We start from the raw sequence: 22,744 nt of genomic DNA on the forward strand, positions 1-22,744 counted from the left end.
GGTCTCCAAAGGGGGTAGATTGGGGAATCCCACATCGATTGAAGAAGGAAACAAATGCCAGCGAAGACACTGGGTGTCGGATGGGGGGGGGGAGGGGGACGAAACATGTTTTTATAAGAGTGTAGAAACCTCTCCCTACCAAACACATTTCAAAACCTTGAGGGAAATCTCAAAGAGAACAATATCCGCTTACGGTGGCCTTAGGCTGTTACATAAACAATTGACACGATACATGTTTGTTCCCAAACAAAAGCACATAAACAACTTGAAAATGACTTTCATTGGAAAAACAAGAACAACACCATTCAAGTTAAATATAATGAACGGGTTAGTATACCATACTGTCCAGCTATATTCGATTACATGAAGGAAATGAGGAATACATGGCAGCTTGATGAAAAAGGATCCAAAAGTAAGATTAAGCATTCGATCACAGATTCTCCAAATTAAATAAAATTCATAACATCAAACAACTTGCATAGAATAAACGAGAAACTAAACAACGATACTATCAACTGTCAATACACTTAGAATCCAAAGAACCAGCCAGATAACCACAATCGAACTTCATTGTAATAACAAAATATGCTGAAAGATTGCTCTATTCAAATCCGAGTGGGGGGCAGGGGAGATTTCTCTAAATATGTCAACGAAGTAGACAGTTTGTTACCATCAAGAATGATGCAGAGCAATTAGCAAGGATGAAATAGTGCTTCAGGATTTAGAAGAATACCCAAGAATCAAGATGGAGAATGAATTACACAAATTTATTGACTATTGTTTCAGTTCCTTTCTAGAGCTCTTGGCTTATAACTATTTTTTACAATAAACTTCAAAAACTAGAGGTTTAACATTCCCACTTTCTCTCCCTTTATCAACTACAGTTTGAGGTCTCCACCAAAATGGGCTGTTTTCAGTTAGCTGGTGAACTCAGAGCCATCTCCCCTAATCATGCTCCTTTTGAGACGATCCTTGTTGATTTCATTTTGAAATCCAAGGTGCCAAATAAGGTGACACATAACTAAATACCAATTCATAACACACACACACACACACACACACACACACACACAAAAATGGATCCCCGTGTAGCTTGCAACAAACCATCAAACCATATTATGTGGAGCACAGACTCTGATAACATACGAAGTTAAGACAAAGAGCCCAATATAACAAAGAAATTCGAGGAAAAACAAGAATAGACGCCGATAAGAGTGATAGAATCAGAAATGGGTATATGAAGAAGAAAGCGAAATTACCTGGAGAAAGTTGCAGAAGGGTTGGCCACTCCAATGGGGAGAAGAATCAGCACGGTAGAAGGCATCTCTCCAAAGGCCGCTCCGCCACTTGCGTGAATGCATAAACCATTTTTTTTGTGGAAATACTAAATAGATGGTTTTAAATTTACAGATTTCGACTGCCCATATCCACAGTCTGTTCTCAATTCTGACCCGATTCAAACGGATATATCTCTGATTCCATTGGAACCAAAAACAAAGGAAATGAGATTGAAAAGGGGAAGTTCAAATTTCAATTTATGTAATTTAATCTTTTTTATTTAAAATATCTTCTTGGCTCACCAATTTTGAAAATGGGTTTCTACTATAAATTTTAAAAAGAATATAGAAAATTTATTTTCTTTGTTTGAAAGTTATTATTCTTATTTGAGAGTATTGGGGTTGGAGGCAATTATTATTATTTTTTTAATTACAAAATTTTAGCTAATTAAAATAATTAAAGTCAACAAATAGAATGTTGATCATATTTCTATCATATTTAAACCAGCTAAATTAATGTAATCTATAAGTTAATTATACGAAATTTCAATCTCGAACAAACATTCCGACGATACTAGAACAACATACACCCCTAAAATCGAAACGTCAAGTATATGTTACCTCAAATGGTTTAAGATATCAAATTTCTAAACAGAAAATAAAATAAAATAAAAAAGGAAGAACAAAAATTTACCAAGCCAATTATATTCGAATTTAATTATGAAGTGGAAAATATTTAAATGCAAAAGAAAAAAAGGTGAAAAATTAAACCGTAACGATATGATCATGATCCTCCTCATTTTCCACCCTAACAAAATCCTTCTTCCTACACTCGCAGTAAAAAACTGTAGTTACCACATACCCGGAGATAATCACCATTCCGTACAGCGAAATTAACCCCATCTTATCCCACACGCCTATCGCCACATTGGACGTAACCGCCGCCGTCGTCCTCATCCAGTGATCGACGCCGTCCATAAGCCCCTCCATCTCCCACGAGATCGAACTCGACGCCAGGAGGAACATCGCTGTGAGAATCGAACCGCTCAGTCTCCGATCCGCCATTAGAGCCGCTGCAGTACGGATCGCATCGAAACCAAATCTCTCCTCAGCGATCGACACAACAAGCCCCAAACTCAGGATCGCAATCAAATAAACCTCGAAAATCACGCCAACGACTAAAATCGCGAAGCGCACAGCCGAGGATTGAGAAATCGAAGCGAGAGTGTTGGGGACGATGGAGTACGCAACGAGAATGGCGTAGATGCAAATCGTAGTAACGAGAGGACGATTCCATGAGTTTTTGAGAAGAGCGATGGTGGATTTGAGAGTAGGACGCTTGGCGTGGAAGGAGAGATGCGTGAAGGAGACTGTAGAGAAGGCGGTGAGAAGGGAGAAGACGTAGATAGGGAGGAAAAACGCCGCACGAAGACGGAGGAGGGAGAAGGCATCATCGCGAGACTCGGAGAAGACATGGCGGAACTCGAAACGGGTGGGGGAATGGCGGAGGACGGATTCGAGGTGGAGGATGTGGGATTTGAGAGGGTGAGAGGAGAGAGAAAGGGCGAAGAGGAGGAGAGAGAGAGGGAGAGCGAAGAAGAAGAAGATTGAGAGGAAAAATCGTTTGTTTCTGGAGAAAATTTGAAGGGAATTGAAGAGGATTTTGAAGGGGAAGACGAAGAAGAAGCAGAGAGATTCATGATGCGAGAGAGAGTCGTCTCTTTCCGACATTTTTCTCGGATTTTGCTTTACTCTCTCTCTCTCTCTCTGTTTCTCTCTGTTTCTCTCTGTTTCTCTCTCTACTGCTGCTCTTCTTTGTTCTGAGATTTGAAGCTTTTTAGGTGAGCCGTTGATTTTGTTTCACCTTCTAATAGCAACAAACCCTAAAATTTGATTTCCATTTCCAGACATGATATAAATGAGGGAGGAAACCCTAAAAACAATTTTCTTAATTATAAATTAACTGAATTGTCTTTTCTTCAACAACATAGAACCGAATAAAACCCATCCATTCTTCAAATTTTCAACCAACCCAATCTCACCCCGTTACCTAAACCCATCCCAATTTTTATTTTCAACCTAATTCTTTCCCGCTCTCCAATTGATGTGAAATTTTACGGTCCACCCTTTTTAGTGGCTAGTGTCTTTCCTGGCACACCGACCAGCGTCTGATTCTAATATCATTTGTAATAGCTCAAGCCCATTGCTAGCAAATATGGTCAACGTATTGTCATCAGCCTCATGGTTTTAAAACGTGTCATTAGAGAGAGGTTTCCACACGTCTATAAGGAATGCTTTGTTCCCTATCCAACCGATGTGGGATCTCACAATCACCCCCCTTGAGGCCAGCGTCCTTGCTAACACATTGCCCCGTGTCTAACTCTGATACCCTATGTAATAGCTCAAGCCCACCACTAGTAGATATTGTCCACTTTGGCCCGATTTTTACATCTCGTTTACCAAAACTGTATGTTCACTGGCGGCGAATGAAAAACGCTAGAGGACAACGTGGTCATAAGTATCTTGCTGTTTGTATGCTCAAAGTCATTGGTTGTTTACTACTGTGTGTGTCTCGCTCATCGTAATGTGCTAAACCTGAGTTTTCTAGTCTTGCGGGCGTTTCATTCCAATGAAGAAAACTTGTAACACTCCATACCCAGGATTAGGATCTCGACACCTGATGGCCATAACATTCTCTTACATCCCCTCGAATGGTCATGTTACCTATTTTTTGCTTCTTAAGAGTGAAGACTACCCTCATAGCATACTTTATCATCCCCGTGACATGGTCATGTTACCTATTTTTCACTTCTTAAGAGTGAAGACTACCCTCATAGCATGTTTTATCATCACTCATATGCATCCCGAAAAAATTCGTATGAGATCACCCAAATAGAATTACTTGAAGTAAAGCATACTTAACTATGAAGTTCCTACGATCAAGCCACCGAAAAAAGAAGGTGAACCTTGTTATTATAGGTGCATACATTGCTCTTATTAGATGTGTGGTACTTCTCCACACACGGCCCATGCACGCATACATAGACCCACTAGACAGGCTCGTATACGTACCCTCTAGACTTGATTTGTTGGGTTTAACTCTTTGATATCTATGTAACACTCAAGTAAATGAGGGATATATGAATGAACCGAGATCACATCCGAATGAGAGCGATCCTAAGGATAGAATGACTAAGAAAGACTTAAAGAAAATGCAAGTTACTACCTATACCAACAAGGTGCACCTCCCATTTCGGTGGCTCAATCATAGTTATACATATTTTACTTAAAGCAATCCTATATTGAGTGACGTCCTAGGAACTTTCCTAAAATGCACATGGGTAATAAGTAACATGACTATATTGCACGGATGCAAGAAAATGTTGGACCATCGAGTGTGGAATCGAAAGTTTATATATTAAAGTAAGATTAAAATTATTTTTTTCAAATAAGGAAAAACAAAAACGAAAGTAAATGAGTGATTAAGGAATAATGAAAGTAAGATTATAATGTGCCTTTCCACAAAAAGGGAAAAATAAAAAATAAAAGTTATGATGAGACCAAGTCAAAGTTGGTACGTATTTGACTCAATTAAAATCTCACAACCTTAATTGTTTTCTAACTTAGTATTTCACCGTTGGTAAATACTTAATTTAGTTAGCGATAAATTTATATGATATGATATAATATTGAGTGAATTGGTTTTAAATCTTTTAATGTTTAAAAAATTAGAATAAATTTCCAAATTTATTTTCTTACATTACTAAAAGTTTGATTAAAAAAAAAATTAAATTAATAAAAATAATCTATACTCTTACCTTTTTAAAAATTTCAATAATACCTTTAAAATTAAAAGAAAATATAATTTTTTTTTTTTTTTTAATTTAAAGATGAAGTTTAAGAATATTTTTTCTAAAGTAAAAAATACAAAATTTAGAAATATTTTATTAATTTAGCAAAATAATAATAATAATAATAATTTTATTACTTAAATTATTTGGTGGCCCCACCGTTTACCCAAAACTAACGGCCAATAAACAAATGAACAGAGTGGCAGTTCCAATTCGACAGCTCAACAAACTTGTTCCATTAATCCCCGAACCGTTGCCGACGGCGTGTCTATTATCACACAAGCAAGCTAAAAAAATTTCCTGTTTGTCCAATCATTTATTGCCACGTCATCAATAAACTGCAATTATTCTAACCTTTGACTACGTGGCATGTATTCGCTGGCACTCCAACCAATTATGTTTTGCACGAGAAGCAGCTGATAATTTTCACGTTTACGGCTGGAAAATCCTAAATCTGTTTTTAATATTTAATTTTCCAAATTTTAATATTAGTTTTTCATGAAATTCTTTTAGTTTTTTTTTTTTTTAATATTCTAAGTACAAAAAATATTTAAAAAAATCAACATAATATATATATATTTTTTATCAAATCGTTGATTATTTATATAAAAATAAATATTTAAAAGGAAAAAAATATATTATTATGAGTATTATTTATTTATTTATAAATCTCAGTCTTTTTCTCCTAATTATTAGCTTCTGAAAAGAAGGTGGGGAATTGTGCAAGAAAGAATCGGACAACAAAGAGAGCTTCATCTCTGTCTCATTTCTGTGTGAGCTGTGTGTCCCCTTGTATTCATCTCTGTTCTTGCTTCTCTCAACCACCCATCACAGGAATTGCTCAAACAATCCAACCCTTTAGCTCCCCGCCACCAACATTTGATTTCCCGATTTTGATCTTTGATTTCTTAACCCTTTTCTTTCTTATTTCATCGTCTTTGCTCTGTTTTTTCTACCCCTCCGGTTTGCCCTCTTATCCCTCGATGTTAGTTGCAAATAGTTTCGATTTGTGGAAGAAGGATGGGTTCTTTTCTGCCGCCGAGCAGGTCCAAGAATCTGCCGATACGTACGTCTTTTACTCTTTGTTTGATTTGGGGATTTTCCCCTTCCTGTTCTTTCTCTCGATGTTTAATTGAATTCTGTTTTGATTTGTTGTGGAGGATGTTTTGTTCTAATGATTTGGTGTTCTGGGTTCGTTTTATTTGAGTCTGGAATGATCTGTTTATGATGATTCATTTTAATCTTAGTTTCTTATTCTATGTCTAAGTTGAATGAGTTTCTACTATAGTGATGGTTCAAGAACCTGAATTTTATCTGCCCTGGATTCTACAAGTTTGTGTGCTTACTGGGTTTAGAGGGATTCTACAAGTTTCTCCTAAATTGATACTCATATTGGTTTATGATTTCAGAATGGAGTTTGCATATAGGACATGGGTTAGAGAGATAAGAGAAGGGCTAAGTCCTGATGATTTGGATGAACTTCGACGCGAGGTACAAACAGCTCTTGGCACAGCCAAATGGCAGGTAGGATACTGAATTTAACCAAATTATGCCATTAAAATATCATAATGGAATGGTAATTAGGATACTTTGATGATAAGCCTGATGTTTAAGAACAGTGACAACTGACCATTAATCTTGTTTGCTAGTTAAGCTATGATTATACATGGACTTATATGAACCTATGGCTCTACTTTTATAAATCATAGTAACAAGTGTTATTTTTTTCGGTCGATAATTAGCTGGAAGAGTTTGAGAAAGCTGTTAGAGTTAGCTATCGTGCTCGAAGTGAAGAACATTTGTTGGAAAGACATAGGCTATTTATTGCAGCCATTGGAAATCAAATTTCTCATATTGAAGCTGCTTTAAGAGAATCTTATGACAAAGAGGGCAAGAAGCCACTTCGATGGGTGAATTTAAACGAGGAAGAATGCGACGATTTGGCTACGTTTCTCTCTGGCACATGCCAAGTACCACGAAGCGCAAAAACTGAATCATCTGTGTGTTGTTCTTCAGTAAATGAGGAAGAATGCGACGATTTGGCTACATTTAGAAGAGTGGATGATGGACTATGCAAAATGGATAGATCAACAAAGGCAAGGAGAGCGAGCTCGCCAAGCGCTCCTGATCTGCAAATTGTAATTGTGGATGAAAATCGAGAGAGAAAACAGTCTATTACGAGTTTAGAAGTTTCAAGAAAAGGAAAATCAGGATCAGTCTTCTGGAAGCTTGGATGTCAAAAATTTTCTCAGGTGAGCATGGCAGGGAACACGAATACCATATATTTTGTTCGGTGTAATTGTGCTCTTATGCGTTCCGAACGAAATGTAACTGTAACTGACCGTTTTTTCTATCAGTTCTTTGGTAGGGTTCAGCAGAGGCAAATATACAGACCTTGGCATCTTCAGCTTGCATGTTCTGTTCAATTTACTCTGGCTTTGATGTTGACTATATTCTTGATCGGTGAGTTTCTAATTTTCTCGAGGATGTGCGGCGTTCGAGTTTTAGAAATTTACGAAATTTTGATTTGATTTGGAGTATGTTATTTATGTGTAGACAGTTTTTAGTCCAAGAAATTATGTGTTTTGTATTTACTTTCTTTCTGATTAATTGACAATGTTTTCAATAGTAAGGACCAAGTCCACCGCTAGCAGATATTGTCCTCTTTGGGCTTTTCTTTTTAGGCTTCCCTCAAGGTTTCTAAAACGCGTCTGTTGAGGAGAAGTTTCCACACATGTTTTGTTCTCCTTCCCAACCGATGTGGGATCTCACAATCCACTCCCCTTCGGGGTCCAGCATCCTCGCTGACATTCGTTCCCTTCCCAAATCCATGTGGGACCCCCCAATCCACCCCCTTCGGGGCCAGCATCCTTGTTGGCACACCGTCTCATGTGCACCCTCCTTTAGGGCTCAGCCTCCTCACTGGCACATCATCCAGTGTCTAGCTTTGATACCTTTTGTAACGGCTCAAGTTCACTGTTAGCAGATATTGTCCTCCTTGGGCTTTCCCTTTCAGGTTTCCCTCAAGGTTTTTTAAAATGCGTTTGCTAAGGAGAAGTTTTCCACACCCTTATAAAGAATGTTTTGTTCTCCTCCCTAACCGAGGTAGGCTTCGGCTTGCTTGTCTTTGTGCTATTTTGTGGGGAAAAGAACCAATAGAATTTTTAGAGGGGTGAAAATTGTGTGGGGGAGTTGTGATCCTCGTCAGATTTTATCAAACAATGTAGGAGCAAGACAAAGGATTGCCCTGTTTCTAATATTGAGGATAGAAGGTTCCATTGATGGGTGAAGAAGGGTAATGAATCATTCGGGTGTGGAAATCTCTCCTTAGTAGACGCATTTTAAATCGTGAGACTGACGGCGATACATAACGGACCAAAGCTTTGTGGAGGAGGTGTGATAGCTAGCAGATATTGTTCACTTTAGCTCGTTACGTATCGCTGTCAGTCTCATGGTTTTAAAACGCGTCTACTAGGGAGAGGTTTCCACACCTTTATAAGGAATGCTTTGTTCTCCTCTCCAACCGATGTGAGATCTCAAATCTTCCAAGCCAAGAACAAGAGAGGTATTGCCCAGAATGGGTGGCTTCGTGAAGTCCTAGGTTCAAGTTTCAGGGTGCAAAACGTAATCACTTAAAACACTGATTACCTTACATAGTTTGGCTATTAGGTAGGTGAAGCCTTCCCAAAAATTAGGAGGATTGGTCATGAGCATAATGCAAGAATGGGGCTCGCTAATACATTATAATGAGAATCTCAGCTGATGATACGTTTTCTTTTTTCACTTATTGTTTTTGTGTTGGCATTAGACTAACTTCTACCCTTTTTATGTTGCAGTGCCCATTGTCTTTTATTCAGCTTGAGACGTCGATTTCAGTGTATAGACAACATTTTCGATCGCAACAGGTATGCACTTATATTCTGTGTTTTATATACGTTGTAAGGCTTGAACATACGTTGCCCGACCGTAGGTGACGCGAATCCAAATTAGCTTGACTCACTAAATGTTGGGAGTGTGCTACACAATCGCAAAGTCCACTTCCAAGAAAAGTGCTATTGTGACACGTAGTAAAGTGTGTTAAGGACTAAATAGACACAAATCTCAAGATTTAAGAACTAAACTTGTAAATGAACCAAAAACATAATCAATGCAGGAATTTTCATCCATTTTTTGCAACCTCTGAATGTAGCTCATTATTTATTGACATGAATTGGAGCTGCTCCACAGGTGTTGAACAGGCGTTTGAAGAAAAATAACATTAAACATTCATGTTCTTCTTCTGAGTTCCATGCCTTGCTTAAGCTCAAAATGGGAACAAGCAAGGTATGTATTCATTATTGCTGCGGCTTCAAAGTTTGTAAATGTCTGGTTGAATCGTTAAATATTACAGAGAACATTGGCAGTGTATATTGTTGCTGTGAATCAATTTAAATCCCTTTTCAGATGATTTTCCCATAGATCTTGAATCATTATTAATGCTACTTTCATTTTGTTGATTTGTGGAGTTTTGTTCACCAGTTTGTTCGTTTGTAAGGGTTGGCTTGGACTAGTTAGTGTTGCTGCCCGTATGTCGAGGGCAGCGGGGCAACGTACTTAATAATGAAGTCTTTGTGGTTGAGCCACCAAAAAGGATGGAGAATCTTATTGGGTATAGGTAGTAAATTTTAATTCTTTTTAGTCTTTCTTAATCATTCTATTGTCACGAACGCTCTCATTCGGATGTGGTTTTGGTTCATTCATATACCCCTTTTTTACGCTTTTGCTACGCATGTGACACACGAATAAGGCGTACATGAATGAACGGAGACTGTATCTGAATGAGAGCAATCCTAAGAATAGGATGACTATACCAACAATGTGCACTTTCTTTTTTGATAGATTAAGCATAAGAGCTCCACAGTTAAACGAGTTTTACTTGAAGCAATTCTATATTGAGTGGTCTCTTATGAATTTTCCTGATACGTATGTGAGTGAGCACAAAGCATGCTGAAAAGTCTTATGTTGGTTTGTGGGGATAGTTTTCACTTTTAGAAGCGAGGCGTAAATAACGTGACCAGGGGATACAAGAGAATATCGAAGCAATTAAGTGCTAAACCTGGATTTTGATTCGTGATCCACATCCTAGATATAGGCTATTAAAACATGAGTAACATAGTAGTTGAATGAGACTTAGTGTAAAACATGAGTAACATAGTAGTTGAATGAGACATAGTGTTGCTCCTTTTATGATAATGATCAGGATACAGCGTGGAGATTATTAAAGAGTCACTAGTTAACCTTTAATAGTGAACTATCTAGATTAACATTGTCACATATTACTAGGTTATTTTGTGTGAAGACTTTAGCAGGCATGAGGGTTTCTCCCTCACGATTATTGTACAATATGGGTGATGACCATATAGTAATTCTCCTTATCTACGGGTAATAGTCAATCATTATAGTCAAACTGTTAACAAGTGTATTTCTCATTCTCACGCTCCAAATTCTCTCTTACAAAGTTTCACTCAATTGCCTTTAGGCAAACAAAAAATGACAATGACTCCACATCTCAAAATAATGTTAGAAAAATCTTTATATATGCATAACAATATTAATTCTCATACATTGATGCAGTAAAATATTAAAATTGACTGTGTCAAATTCCAACAGGTGAGATACATTTTCTCAACAGGTGAGATACATTTTCTAAAAAATTCCACTTATGGAGTAGAAGATAATTAGTACACCCCAATAAAATGAATTAATCGTCTATATTGACCAAAAAAAGAAACATTTATTGACATTAATGGTTTGGGCCTAATACGTGCACGTCTCGTGAGCAACGTTGAATGAAAACCATAACTTATTTAAGTCAGCGAGGAAGAATAGTGTATAATGTTGTAAATGATGAATGGATACATAAATTGAAATCAAGAGAAAAAATGTTAGTAAATGCATCAAACATAAACATTGAATAACAGTATGCAATATAATGTTAGAGTGTTGATGTAATATTAAACATACAGAATAATGTTAGAGTGTTGATGTAATATTAAACATACAGAAATAACGTTAATATAACCGATGATCGACCCTAATCACAGTCAACGTTAGATTTCTTCATTGCTTATTTCCAGCTTTTTGCACCAGCCGGGAATCGAACCCGGGTCTATACCGTAGCAGGGTACTATTCTACCACTAGACCACTGGTATATGACCGAGCACTAAAATCATGTCTACACCCGCTAGGACTAAAATGACCCAAAATATATTATAAGGGATGTGACTAGTTGTCAATTTTTCCTACTTGAGTTATATGCTATCAAAGTTGTTGTTGTTGCCTACTCCTTTTAGCTGTAACATTGTTTTCTTTCAAACTAATTTTAATATATTTTCTCGTTCACATTTTCTAAAATATTTCTCTCACACGTAACTCAAGTTTTAGGTATACGCTGATATTGCCTACCAAACAAAGCAAATTTCCTCACATAAATAACCCATAATTCCTATTTCCCAATCATGTGGCAGTGCGCTTGTCAATGTCCAGTTTATTATTTATTATGTTTTATTATATTATTTTTGCATTAATTAATTAATTAATTAGATTGTGAAGTTTGTGAAGGAAGCTAATAAAGACTTCACGTGTTCGCTTCTGTATTGTCGTCTCTTACATGAAGACCCACCAACAAAATTATTTCACAAAAATGTCAACGAACTTATGGGTCCAGATTTGATCTATTCTTCTCTTAGGAAGCTTTCTGGCTATTTTCTAAGATTTTAGAAGAGTAATAACGTTCTTTAAATAATTTTGACTTAATTTTAACTAAAATCAAGGAAACATAATTCTAAATTACCAACTAAAATTGTTAAATTGGTTCCTTATAAAAGTATAAGAATAATAAACTATCCTTCTCTAAAAATGATAATCAATGTTTTATCCAAATCATGTGCTAAGATACTAAATTTCAAGAAATTATTCAACATCAAATGTCCCCATAAACTGACTCAAAATTATGTATAATTAGTTAGATAAGACCGATAAAGATTTCAAAATCAAGACAGTTTTTTTCACAAAAACAGAGAATCTCAATAAAGGGATCCTACAGACTTTTCAAAAAAAAAAACTATGTTTCACATGGTGCAGCCTGTTAGACGAACACGACTCTCCACAATGGTATGATATTGTCCACTTTGAGCATAAGCTCTCATGGCTTTGCTTTGGGCTTCCCCAAAAGGCCTCATGCCAATGGAGTTAGCATTCCTCACTTATAAACCCATGATCATTCCCTAAATTAGTCGATGTGGGACTTCCATCATCCAACACCTCCCCTCGAACAAAGTGCGCCTCCCCTTAATCGAGGCTCGACTCCTTTGGAGTCTTAGTCATTTTTGACTGCCTTCGAGGAGGGGCTTGACTCCTTTTCTTTAGGAGTTCTTTGTTCGATATTTGAGGATTTGAGGATTTACCAATTTATTGGCACGACTAAGTTTAGGGCATGGCTCTGATACCATGTTAGATTGAATGGCACGATGACCTATATGGGTCACGACCTCATGTATTTATAGATGCGTATAATGAAGATTACATTCCAAATCTATGATTTGGTAACAAACCATAAAATCATAGATTTGGTAACAAACCCTTCAAATCATAAACTAGTAAATCTTAGACTATTTTAGTATATACAGTTATGATCTATTTTAGGTTTAACACCCCCCCTCAATCTGGACGATGTACTACTAAGTTCAGATTGCGCCTAAAATAGCTAAAAGAAGGAGCTGGCAGTGGCTTTGTCATGATATCGGCGAGCTGATCCTTGGAAGATATGAGTCGAACATCAAGCTGACGAGTCGATACTCGTTCACGAACGAAGTGATAATCAACCTCAACATGCTTCGTCCGTCGATGAAAGATTGGATTGGCGGATAGGTAGGTGGCACCAATGTTGTCACACCATAGGCTAGGCGCTCGCGCTTGCGAGATCCCGAGCTCACGCAAGAGAACTTGGATCCAAATTAATTCGGCAGTGGCATCAGCAACCGCCTTATATTCGGCTTCCGTACTAGAACGAGAAACTGTCGATTGTTTCCTCGAACTCCAAGAGATAAGATTGCCACCAAAGAAGATCACATAGCCTCCAGTGCTTCGACGATCATCAGGATTCCCAGCCCAATCAGCATCTGAAAAGGCACTCAACAAATCAGTGCTGGACTTTGTAAGACACAAACCCATATCAATAGTGTCATGTAGATAACGGAGAATTCGTTTGACTGCCGCCCAATGTATAGAAGTCGGAGAGGACATGAACTGACACACTCTGTTGACACAGAAGGATATATCAGGACGTGTCAGAGACAAATATTGGAGAGCACCAACGACACTTCGATAGCGAGTAGTATCCTCAGGTGAGAGCTTTTCACCACCATTCAATAACAACTTCTCACTGGGAAGCATAGGTGTGGGCACACCTTTGGAGGTGAGCATATTGGTTCTGGCTAATAAATCTCGAATGTATTTATGTTGTGTCAGAATAAGTCCACTAGAAGTATGGCGGACCTCAATCCCAAGAAAATAACTCAAAATACCAAGATCCTTGACGGCAAAATCATCCTGAAGCTGTGTAAGAAGTTTCTCAGTAGCCGTAGAAGATGAGCTGATGATAATAATATCATCAACGTAGATGAGAATATACATCTGAATGCCCGTTTTGTTAAAAATAAAAAGAGAGACATCAGCCTTTGAAGGTGTAAAATCCAGCTGTAATAGTTTGGAGCTAAGGCGAGAAAACCAGGCACGCGGAGCTTGTTTAAGGCCATAAAGCGACTTATCCAGCTTGCAGAGATAACCAGGGTGTTGAGAATCCACAAATCCAGGGGGCTGCTTCATATAAACATCTTCATTAAGAAGGCCATGAAGAAAAGCATTTTGAATATCAATCTGCCGAATAGCCCAACCACGAGAAATAGCAAGAGATAATAAGAGCCGAATGGTAGTGGGCTTAACAACTGGACTAAAGGTATCATCATAATCGACGCCATACTGCTGTTTAAAACCTTTAGCAACCAGGCGTGCTTTGTAGCGATCAATAGAGCCATCTGGCTTTTGTTTGAGTTTGAAAACCCATTTGCAATCAATAACGTTAAGACCAGCACGAGGAGGAACTAAGTGCCATGTCTTATTTTTTTGAAGTGCCTGAAATTCATCATTCATTGCCTGACGCCAGAGGGGATGCTCCATAGCAGTAATATGTGAAGTAGGTTCAGAGGCAGAAGACCGAGCTACAAGATATGTTACTGTTCCATCTGTACGCACCTTGGGTTTCTTGATATTGTGCTTCAATCGAGTACCATACGGATGAGTAGTAGGTGCAGAATCCACATTTGAGGGGACGGCCGTATCAGCCGTTGCGAGGGGAGCAACCGATGCTACAGCAGTTGGTTGACCAACGGCCGAGGATTCGACCGGGCATTGCGCAATATCATCTGCTGGCGGAGAAGCCGATGCCTCAATCATTGGCGGAACAACCAACGCCGATTCGAATGGCAGCGACGCGGAGGATTGTTGCGGCAATTCCGAAGCTGATGTAGACACCAAATTTTCTGCATCCAAAGAGTTAGTAGGCCCAGACATATGCATGTGATCATTCTCCAAATTAGTACTGCTATTACCCAAATGCAAGGTGCACAAATCAGGGGCATTATGCGTCGACTGCATGATTGGGGAAGAATTAGGTGAGGCTCTCTTGAATGGAAAAACATTTTCATCAAATATGACATCTCTAGACATATAGACACGACCAGAATCGGTGTCAAGACACTTATACCCTTTATGTGAAGAACTGTAGCCTAGAAAGACACATTCCTTTGATCGAAAAGAGAGCTTTTGTTTGTTATAAGGACGAAGATGAGGCCAACAAGCACACCCAAAAATTTTTAATAAGGAGTAATTTGGTGGGGTATGACACACCAAAAACATTTCAATTGGTTAAGACATACAAGTTCTTGATCCGGTAAATTTGAATCCACATTCCTAAATATTGGATTGAACTCAAATAAAAGAAACGTATATGAAAATACTAACTTGAACAGAGTCCAATTGAAACACATAGATTTATGAAAACCAAATTTGACCCTAATGTATGTATATATAATAAGGTGACAATTACAGAGACGTGTGACGTTCGAACCATCTTTGTTGGCTCTTACAGGGAAAATCAGGAGTTCATGAACTATTCCTACTCATCATACTTATTAGGTTTATAAATTACAACAAAGAATCCTTCTGTAAAAGGAGAGAAGAGTGGAAAAGAAAGAAACAAAAGAAAAAAAAAAAAAAAAAAAGAATCACAGACCTATCTGCCATAATAATGAGCTGAGCTTACAGCTAGCTGACCTTAATGCCCCCCCTTCGATATGGAATGAAAACCTTTTTACCACACATCACGGAGATACCTGCCAGTCATTTGAAGATTTTTAACCATACTCTCAGCCTTGGAGCTGTCGAGAGATCCCTGGAAAATTGACGCAAGTAAATTTTGATTAGAAAGAGCTAGTAGAAGTACAGTTCTAGAAAATAAAAAACACGAAAATTTCGATCTCAATGGCAAATGAGAAGACAATTAGGTTGATTGTAATCTTCGAGTAAAGCATATTAAGACACAATAACTTGAAAACAACAAGATCTACCTCAAGTAAATGATGGTTAAAATAGGGTACGAATTGGGCTGCACTTCGAAAATATATGTGGGTAACTTTTTGCTTAAATAAGAAGTAAAATGATTGCATTGAAATCGTCAAGAAACAGACCCATTGAGGCAATAGAAATCTGTAAGTACTTGGCAGTTAAGCTCTTATTATGCCCAATAAAACGAGTGTTGACAAGGGGAACGAATAAAGTTGTTTGATGCGAGTATATGAACAGTAAAGATGGATTGTAATGAAGAAACCTGTTCTTGCACAATGTTATGAAGAGTTCGGTGAACGTCTCTGGCCATGCCCTTAGCATCACCACAAACATAAATATAAGCCCCTTGAGATAATAGATTCCAGATATCCGAGGCCTACAGAAGAAACAAGAAGTTTTAGCATGTAGCTTGAAAAGTAGAATGAATAGACAGCAAACTCGTACTTTTGAATGAAGTAGAAACGGGTTTTGACGTTCACCTTTTCAACCATTTTATGCTGCACATATTCCTTAGAGGGTCCCTCACGTGAGAACGCAACAATCAGCTCAGAAAGTGCGCCAGTTTCAACAAAGTTGTTCAGCTCATCCTCATAGATGTAATCCTAAAGAGAATAACAGGTTTATATAAACTCACTACGTATTCAAGATAAAATATAGCATTCACCATGTACCACTTACCATTTTCCTGTTCCTGCATCCAAAGAACAGTATGGAGTGTCCTAATTCTACACCAGATTCTTTCAGAGCTAACCTTTCCTGCAAATTAAAACCAAAATATTTTAATAGGCTCATACAAACTAATTCATCAGTTTGTTGCGTGAAGATGAATTCAGTATATAAAAACAAGTTCAGTAGTAGCAACCTGCAAGAACCCTCTGAAAGGAGCCAACCCCGTTCCAGGACCAATCATGATAATCGGCAATTTAGAATCTGTGGGAAGTTTGAAGTTCGATTGCCTAACATAAATTGGCGCCCAACTGCATGCTTGGCTCTCCTCTAGTGGAATAGCATTCTGCGCAGAGAAATTATCAAAACTATATCCCTTTCCCAATATATGCTATATATACATAGTGGTTTGTCATCACTTAAATTATATTCATTTTAAAGAAATGGCAAACTTTTTGTAATTATTCCTTCTACAGGATTGGAAGTCCTTTTTGTGATTATCTCCATCCGGAGGGGGTTGTTTTCTCTTAATGAATATAGTTTATTATCGACCAAAAAAATGAAATGAAATACAATCAAAGTACCTTCATCCAAGTTGAACATAAACCTTTGTGAATTCGTCCTGTTGGTGTTTTGTCGTAGACCAATGCACAAGTTACATGAATTCTAGACGGGGCCATCCTGTGAATATATTTCCAGAATGTTCAATAAAAATTTTATGCACGCGAAAGGAAAGGAAATACTAACATTAAAAGGAAAATTAGTTCCAAACTTGGTAGCTATTATGTTGAGTAAACAAAGCTTGATAAGTTATCTTTTTATCATGGGTAAGTTTGGTAGCATCTTGAAGTAAAAATAACTAAATCTAATTTCTACAAATCATTCCTGCTCCCAATTGCCCTTAAATATGCAATAAATGCCACTAAATTTTCATTTTCATCCCTTTCATTTAGAAAACTTATATAAAATTATTTGTTTGCTTATTGACCTTTCATGGATATCAACAATATGTGTGTGTCTGAGTGTCTGTGTGTATAACACAACCACCAAATTTTGTGAAGATTCCAAGTTCTTCCGTTGATGCAATCATAAAAGTTTGATGCACACGACTCCAAATACCAACATCCTGATCAAGTTCTTTTCCTTTTTTTTTTTTTTAATTTCAATTTTAAATAATGATGTTAAGGGACCAAGCTTCAGCTAAAGAATAATTTCAACACCCTAATGGCTACTCTGTAACGTGTCTGGAACTTCAAAAAAAAACCTATTTCACCTTTTATCCAACTTTTAGAGCTACTTTCAGCCTTGTCATTAGTTACAATAGTGATAATATTTGTCAGCTAAATTTGTACCTTGGAGAAGATGATATAGAGTAATATCTCGGCTGTAAACGTGGGGCAACTGCCGCAAAAAAGACACCAAGCGGAGGCCTTGCAGATGGAAATTCAGCCATAACTTCGAGGAGACTACGCTGACTCGCAACTATCCATTGAGAATACTCATCCTATAAATGTTGAAAAGAAAAGGTGACAAATCTATGAATGAATAGTACTACAGAAGATTGTGACAATCAATTTACTTGTATGATACCTTTCCAGCAGGTAATGAAAGATGTCTCAGTCGATCAGCTTCAGCTGGATCAGAAGCATGAGCAGCTAGAGCAACCAAGGCAGACTGCAAAAAGGAAAAAAAATAAGAAAGAGAAAGAAATAAAATGTACTCATATTAGCAAGAGGTCCAAATCAAAACCTTCTTTGGTGAACTCAAAAGGTCTGCATATTGAGTCAACGCAGTCCTTAAAGTGCAAGGTGCAAACGGTGGCGGCAATGAACTTCCACTTAATGGTGTGCCATCTTCCTTATCAGTATGGATAGAAAAATACGTTTCAGGTGACAGACCAATTAAACGAACTGCCTCCTCTACAACTTCATCCAAATTCTCACAAAAAACACCCACGTGATCTCCAGTTTCATAGCTGATGAAAAAAAAACAGCATAATAATGTCAATGTATTGTCTCCTACTACAACAAATTTTCTTCGTTTATGTTAGCGACCAATACATCAGAAGTATTAGCATTGGTTTTAGGCAAATAATAGAAATATATATTTAGAAAAAAGAAAATATCAAGCAAGACTTACGTCAGTCCAGTGCCAGAAATATCAAACTCCAGATGGGTGCAAGACCTGTCTGATGCAGAAGTATGAAGTTCCTTTCTCACGGCCACATTAGCCCTGCAGACAGTAATACCATAACAAAGGTGCGTGTGAGCAAGAAATTGTTGCAAATTTAGATCCGAAGTATTCACTTCTAAGGTACCTGCATGGATGTTGAATATCGTAAACAGCGTGACCATTTGCAAAAGCCCATTTCTTGTCCCCTCCAGATACATCTGCAGCATCATAAAATACAACCCTGTACTCCAATACAGCAGCAGTATACGGGGTAGAAACAGTTGTAAATTCATCCTCCTCTCGAAGTAACTTATCCAGCTCAGGCCATAATGCTTCACGCCTAAGATACAACAGGAATCAGTGAACTGGTCATTCTCCATACATGAAAACAGAGTAAATAGAATATCTACTGCAATGAGATAATAGTCCATTATAGATGTTCTTAATACCAAGCAGAGAAATCATCCTCAATACACTGATCATCATCTCCTAGACCCACTGGGACAAGACGCTTTCCACCTGCAAATACACAGAACAAATATTGCTGCTCATGCAAAAAGGACAAAGAGCTCCAAATTCACCATATGTAATACATCCAGTGAAATTAGACGGCCATCAAATTATTTTTTTTCTGGGTTAAATGTCATGGGTTTTTAAGTTCGATAAGCAGTGGCTACATGCTTATATGACATTGCAAGTTTGATTAGACTAGTTATAGTAGTTAAGACATTATTTTTGTTTTTCCCCTTCTTTAATCACAGCTGTCTAGAACTAACTCATTCTTTGAATACTTTACATGTGATCATCATACATTGGGCATCAAGAAACTCATAAAATATTAAACATCCTATAGAGGTGACTGACGAAACATGAACCCACAGACCCCAAAGGTGACAGCATTTACTACTTCAAGACATCCAAGGCTACAGTTCTTTGATTATTAAATCAATCGATGGTGGTGTAGTTACAGTTACATATTCTGTTCATCAATGACTATCTACGGCAGTTATTACTAAGAAGTTGAACATACATGCATTGTACGCAGACATTGCAGATTTGGAGCTATTTCAACAAATGAAAATTGATTCTCTCCTCCAAAAGAGTGTTAGATAGCCCTTTATGCTCTATCATTTGGAAGAGTTGCAACCCCAAAAAGGTGAAGATATTAATTTGTGAAATTCTCCTTGAAAGCATTAAGCTTTGTGATAAACTACAAAAATGAAATCCAACGTCACCAACCCCCCCATATAGATGTAGATCCTTCTGTAACTACTCTTCTACAGATATTATGGCCAATTGCAGGGCATTCTTGTAACCTCTATTGGCTGTGGGGTTGGGTTTCTCTCATATTCTCTCTTGTACCTTTTATTTATTTCACACATAACTCGTTAAATGACTAAATCTGCAGAACTCACTGAGACACAAGTTATTTATTCTCCAATATGGTATCATTGTTCTAGTAGGCTCACATTTAAGTTGAACCATCCCCTTCTCAAGACCAATTTTCTAAAAGCAAAAGTATCATTAGCTGTACCACATGTTCACCCTAAGAAATAAATACTCTCCAACTCAAAAGTAGAGTATGAGTGTAGCGACGCAATGAAAAGGCCCAAATGAAATGGATGTTTGGCATGACCTTCAACGCAATCAAAAGACATTATTTGGACTTAAATAGCCACCAAATGCCTAGTTCGTGCTTCATCTATGTTTTGAGAGCTTCCTCCTGCTTCCTGCACTTATATTGCAGTTTACATTTACGAAATTATAGGGATAAGCAGCAGCATTTTGTTTGCTAATTTTCATGGTGACTTCTTGCTAAAAGATAATGGTCAGCTTCTTTGCTACCTTGGTACTTAGATGAGTTATCCAACTTGGCGGCCTGCCGTTTTTTAGGCAAGTTATGTTGATGCTTTGTTGGTTAAAAAAAAATTGGTGGATTTTGAGCTACTTTTACACAAAAGAGCTACAAAACCCTCTCGGCCACGATAAAATTTGAGTAACCAAGTGTCTGAGCTCGATGCAACCCTTTTCAAATGAAAAGTCATAACCATATTATTAAACAAGAGCTTCAGTTTGAAGAGGATTGAAAGACAGACATTAATGATAAACCATTTGCATGTTCTTTAATCCATTTCTATTTTTCACAACACAAGACTAAGATGTTATGTCTTTTCATTCTGACAGAAAGATGTTTTCGATACTATAACCCACAACTTCTGCGGAAGATCCTATTTAACTATGCAAAAGAGGTCAAACATCCCTTCAAATATATGTTTTTGGTTTAAGATTAGAAAAACATTGTCCAAATTAGTTTCTTATTAGATAATAAAATAGTAATAAGGAGCGCCATAGTAATCAACCAGAGGAAGTTAAAACGAAAAGGTAATTTTACCCTGTTCAGCAAGCTGTTCGTCCACCACTTTTGCAATCTGTTTCAACCACACAAAAACGAATCAAGAGTAAGCCTCCAAATTCATTTAACATGGGTACGAAAATTGAACATCTTCATGTTATTGAACCTTATTGAAATGTTCATATTGCCGGTTACCAAGGCCAAATACTGCATACTGTAGATTTGAAATCCATTCTCCCTTCTCCTTGCCCTAATACATAAAGCACAAATCAATTATAGCTCTAGAAGACAAACACATATTAATTCAGTCAAACTTTGAAGAGTAGAATAATGCAATGACAAACAAACAAAAAGTTGAGGGAACGGTAAGAATATACCTCAGAGAACCATTTATAGAAACGTGCCGCATTATCCGTTGGCTCACCATCCCCATATCTGCATGCGCGGATAATTATAACGAAAGAAAAATTCAAAAGCCCAGCGGAAGATAAATTAAGAAGGAAAAGAAACACCAACGACAAGAAAAGTGCGTTGAAACTCACGTAGCCAAGAAGAAAATAGCTAAAGTCTCCTTTTTCAACTTTTCTTCGTACTCATCGTCATCGGCTGCATAATCATCCTGCGGAAAAGTTATAGAGCAACGTGTAAAAACTAGAGCCAATCAGAATCTAGAAAATGCCATTCGAAGACAGACAGAAAAAAAAAAAAAAAAAAAAAAAAAAAAAACTGGTCATGCATACCAAATCAACCACTCTAAAAGTCGCCTTCTCATATCGAGCTTTCGCCTCCTCAGCAAGAGCCTAATTACCAAAATCAGACGAAAAAAAAAACAACCATCAGCATTCAGCAGTAGCCTAGCTAACAATTCAATCCAACGAGAAAAGAAAACTCCAAGTCGGTAAAAGAACAAGTGTTTCCACAAGCACACCTTTGCAAATCCTTCAGCTGTACCGGTCTGCGTGCCAAAAAACACAGTGACCTTCTTCTTGCCATCATCGACTTCCGGCTCAGGCTTTTTGACTATCAATTGCTTAGGTGGCTCGAACGACTTAGCCTTCTGATCGCTGGATCTCTTCCAAACAAGGACCACAACGCAGCCGATCAGAACTGCAATCGAGGTAGTCAAGATCATGACAAACTCTCTGTTCTCCAAGATTAGAGTAGCTACTTCCCGAACCGACTCGGAGGAATCCTGCGACGGATCCATCGCCTTCCTGATTATTGCCGACATAAGCTCCAACGGAGAGACCTTCATCGACCTGGATTCCGACTGCATACGGCCAAAGCAACACTGGAACTGAACGAAAACAAGAAGAAGAAAAAATAGAAAACAACCTGCGGAATCCGGTAGACGAAATGATAAGCTCAGAGAATAGCACCGGATTCCGGCGAGAAACGGAAAACAGCTACAGAACTAAGGCAAAACAATGACCAGAAAAATAGAGGAAAAATGATGAAACTTCTCTCCCTCGGTTGTTGGCTGTAGGTGGAGAGAGAAAGAGAGAGAACGAAGAAAGAAAGAGATTGATGGGTTTATTGTGAGAGCGCGTTCGTGAACCAAACGGAGAGAACGCTTACCAAACCCAAAGAGTCAAACCCACCTAACGCCACCCTACTTAACCATGGTTAAGTTTTGTCCATTTAAAAAATTACAAATTTATTCCATCAACGATTACACATTTTTTAATCTTCAAAAAATATTTACTAAATTTCCAACTTTTTAATGCATCTATACTTCGTTCATCCTCCGCCTTTCAATTTA

The 22,744-nt window shown here is 37.7% G+C and overlaps 3 protein-coding genes across 3 annotated transcripts; 1 reads left to right on the forward strand and 2 right to left on the reverse strand.

The window, feature by feature from the left end:
• Nucleotides 1-1,966: 1,966 nt before the first annotated feature.
• Nucleotides 1,967-3,151, reverse strand: LOC111805502 (uncharacterized). The gene has a single exon (XM_023690605.2). The coding sequence runs from the start codon at nucleotides 3,006-3,008 to the stop codon at nucleotides 2,043-2,045; it is 966 nt and encodes a 321-aa protein (XP_023546373.2). The 5' UTR covers nucleotides 3,009-3,151; the 3' UTR covers nucleotides 1,967-2,042.
• Nucleotides 3,152-5,819: 2,668 nt separating this feature from the next.
• LOC111804937 (uncharacterized) lies at nucleotides 5,820-9,575 on the forward strand. The gene is made up of 6 exons (XM_023689771.2): nucleotides 5,820-6,194; nucleotides 6,538-6,652; nucleotides 6,871-7,380; nucleotides 7,486-7,591; nucleotides 8,965-9,033; nucleotides 9,356-9,575. Exons 1-5 carry the CDS (start codon nucleotides 6,112-6,114, stop codon nucleotides 8,988-8,990), a joined length of 840 nt encoding a protein of 279 aa, XP_023545539.1. The 5' UTR covers nucleotides 5,820-6,111; the 3' UTR covers nucleotides 8,991-9,033; nucleotides 9,356-9,575.
• A 5,642-nt stretch (nucleotides 9,576-15,217) lies between these two features.
• On the reverse strand, nucleotides 15,218-22,530 carry LOC111805311 (NADPH--cytochrome P450 reductase 1). The gene is made up of 18 exons (XM_023690319.2): nucleotides 21,911-22,530; nucleotides 21,723-21,782; nucleotides 21,525-21,601; nucleotides 21,360-21,417; nucleotides 21,149-21,232; nucleotides 21,022-21,058; nucleotides 19,079-19,148; nucleotides 18,775-18,969; nucleotides 18,597-18,689; nucleotides 18,207-18,432; nucleotides 18,048-18,131; nucleotides 17,810-17,961; nucleotides 17,042-17,138; nucleotides 16,654-16,803; nucleotides 16,470-16,547; nucleotides 16,271-16,393; nucleotides 16,054-16,167; nucleotides 15,218-15,618 (listed from the first exon to the last, which is right to left on the reverse strand). The coding sequence occupies exons 1-18, from the start codon at nucleotides 22,256-22,258 to the stop codon at nucleotides 15,538-15,540; spliced, it is 2,127 nt and encodes a 708-aa protein (XP_023546087.2). The 5' UTR covers nucleotides 22,259-22,530; the 3' UTR covers nucleotides 15,218-15,537.
• Nucleotides 22,531-22,744: the final 214 nt, after the last annotated feature.

Source organism: Cucurbita pepo, chromosome 11, assembly GCF_057944985.1.
Source record: "Cucurbita pepo subsp. pepo isolate OVF chromosome 11, ASM5794498v1, whole genome shotgun sequence".
NCBI lineage: Eukaryota > Viridiplantae > Streptophyta > Magnoliopsida > Cucurbitales > Cucurbitaceae > Cucurbita > Cucurbita pepo.